At 31.0% G+C, this 2,914-nt stretch overlaps 1 protein-coding gene across 1 annotated transcript; it reads left to right on the top strand.

Moving 5' to 3' along the window:
- The first annotated feature begins 1,451 nt into the window (after nt 1–1,451).
- Nucleotides 1,452–2,684, top strand: LOC127074926 (uncharacterized). The gene is made up of 2 exons (XM_051016346.1): nt 1,452–1,907; nt 2,045–2,684. The coding sequence occupies exons 1-2, from the start codon at nt 1,642–1,644 to the stop codon at nt 2,463–2,465; spliced, it is 687 nt and encodes a 228-aa protein (XP_050872303.1). The 5' UTR covers nt 1,452–1,641; the 3' UTR covers nt 2,466–2,684.
- Nucleotides 2,685–2,914: the final 230 nt, after the last annotated feature.

The following is a 2,914-nucleotide window of genomic DNA, read 5'->3' as shown; positions in this document are numbered from 1 at the left end:
GGTATGGTATGATTCTAGTCGCATACTATTTGGGTGGTTAGAATTACTATATCCATTTCAATTTATTTTAGATATTTGATTTTAAATCTATAATAGTTCTTTTAAATAAATAATAAAGAGAAGATAAATCTATATTTTACAATTTTCATTTAATTTAGAACTATTAGATGTGTTTGCGGTGGAGTTTGGACGGTTTTGACGATAAAAATCATCCGAACCGTAAGAGAAAAAAGCATGCAGTTCGGTTTGGTTTGGTTGACTTTTAAAAATAAGACCGAATCAAACCAAACCAACCCAATGCGCTTTGGGGTGGTTCGGTTTTTTAAAAGATTTTTATTGAGTCATACATACACTTATAGAGAACAATATAACTTTGTGTTTAGTCATATATATATATATATATATACATTATCAAATAACATAAAAAACCATCATATTTAGACAAAATCTAATCATTCAATATACAAAAATCATACTATACAAAAGTGGAATAAAAAACATAAAATAGTAGCATAAATTAATAAAGACATTATAATAAAACATAAAAAATAGATGAGAGGAGAGATTAGAGAATAAGAGAAAGAAAGAATCGAATAGATGTGACATTAGAGAAGAAAAGTGTAATAAAAATATAATTGGAAGAGAGAATAGTAACATAAAAATGAGAAGATGAAAAAGAAATAACATAAGAGGGGAAAGATTATAATAGAAATGGCGAGACATACACGACAAAGAAAATGAGAAGAATGTGTGATACTACTATGAGAGATTTGAAAAGGTTGAAACTGAAACCTTAAGTGTGAGTAAGAGAAAATCGTTGGTAATTATAAGGTTAAGGCATATTAGGTTTGAGTTTTGGGTTGGATGCGGGATAAGTGAAATTTGGGTTGTAACAAAATTCGATTTGGTTTGCAAAATACAAACCGAAAATCAAACAAACCGCACAATTTTGTTAGAAAATGACTCAAACACATCCGAACCAAATACGTTTTTTTTGCAATTTCAATTTGATTTTATTTGATTTACAATTTTCTATTGAGTTTTTTTGGTTTTAACACCCCTAATAAAGAAGAACTATCTTTTTAGAATCACAAAATAAATCTATCGTAGTAGATACATACTACATATTTACATTCAACTAAATTATTGTAAAAAATAACATTCAACAATATACTATCTTTTCAAGATCCGGTAATAATCAAATAAATATTTATCAATTGAAATATTTATTTTATTTGATAATTAGTAAAACTTATATTTCAATTAAGAGACGTTTATTTTAGAAACATAATCAATTTGTATTAATGTATGAAATGATACAGCAATAATATCCCTACAGTCAGTTTCTAACAAACTTGTCAACTATTTTCATCAATCATAGAAGTGATTTCGAACATAAGAGGTTGAAGAGATGTCGTTGGAGTGAGACTCTTCCTAACAATGATGGCAAAAACCATTGAATTTGTTTCAATAGTGTGCATCAATCGAAAAGCATGGGTCACTTTTATTTATTATTACTTTTTGTCCAAGTGTTATACTTTTGAAATTGAAGAAATGGAAAATGAGAAAAGCATTCACTAGAAATCAGGAACCCCACTAACTCTTGTCTCTGCAGTGCATCCATAAAAGATTCTCTGCAGAATGCAAACAACTTCAACTCAAATATACAAGAATCATAATAATCAAGAAAACATGGAAACAACACTCATGTGCTTTTTTTATTATTTGTTCATAACATTTTGTTACTACTTTGCCAATTCTGCACTTGCTATAGAATCACCAAAGTATACAGTTATACAATCAGAATCAGATTTTCAGATCAGACTCTACAATGAATCCTCATGGATCTCCGCTCCATCTTCCGGAACTAATTCCTTCGAGCAGTCCACCAAAATCGGATTTCACAGGTTTTATATTATCATACATATTTCTGTTGTTCTAGGGTTCGGTTCAATCTCTGATCGCAACATTTATTTATAAAAAAAATGTTATCAGATACATCGGATTTCACTGGTTTGAATTTTGATTAATCGTGATCCTACAGGTTGTACCAATATATTCACGGCGCGAATTTAAATTCTTCTAAACTCGCAATCACTGCTCCAATCTTAACAAGAATTCCTTCACCGGTGTCTTCTGAGGTTGGCTATAGTGTAAGAATGTATGTATCGCCTCACTTTCAAGGGAAGCCTCCACAGCCTAATCCGGAACTGAAGTTGCAACTTGAGAAATGGAAATCTCAATGCATAGCGGTTAGGAAATTCAGTGGATATGCAAAGGATGATAACATTAACAAAGAAATTGAAGCTCTTGTTAGTAGCTTAAACAAGCAGATAGATAAAACTTCTGAAATAGTACATGATGTGAGTTCGTATACCATTGCTCAATACAACGCTTCGTTTCGTAATACTGAGAGGGTAAATGAAGTGTGGATAAATGTGTCGGGATTCAGAACTGATTGTTGAGAGTATATTGATTGTTTCAATGGAATTGTGCTTGAAGTGTGTCTTGTTTGGATTTTCCTTTGTTAGTTCAATGTAAAATAATGATCCTATATAGCTACTTGAAGTATGCATAGTGTTTATATGAAAAATAATAGGGTGTGCACTGCAGGGGTAAACTTTGTGTAGATCTGTCTTAATCATACAAGTTCACAAGTATCATCAATCATCGCATGATACTCATTTTCTGTGCTTGATCTTGCAATAACCCATTTTTCTGGGGATCTTTTGATGTGTCTTAGGATTCGAACAACTTCACTCCAATGACTATCACATAGTGAATTTGGAAAGAGACTGATGACACTAATTGGGAAGGAAATGTTTGATAATAGTAATAGTAAGATAGTTTAATCTCCCAACTAATGTTTGATATCGACCATGGTTTGGATAGGGTTGTCAATAGAATTGATTAT

Source organism: Lathyrus oleraceus, chromosome 4 (assembly GCF_024323335.1).
Source record: "Lathyrus oleraceus cultivar Zhongwan6 chromosome 4, CAAS_Psat_ZW6_1.0, whole genome shotgun sequence".
Lineage (NCBI taxonomy): Eukaryota > Viridiplantae > Streptophyta > Magnoliopsida > Fabales > Fabaceae > Lathyrus > Lathyrus oleraceus.
This window is presented reverse-complemented; position numbering and strand designations above follow the sequence as displayed.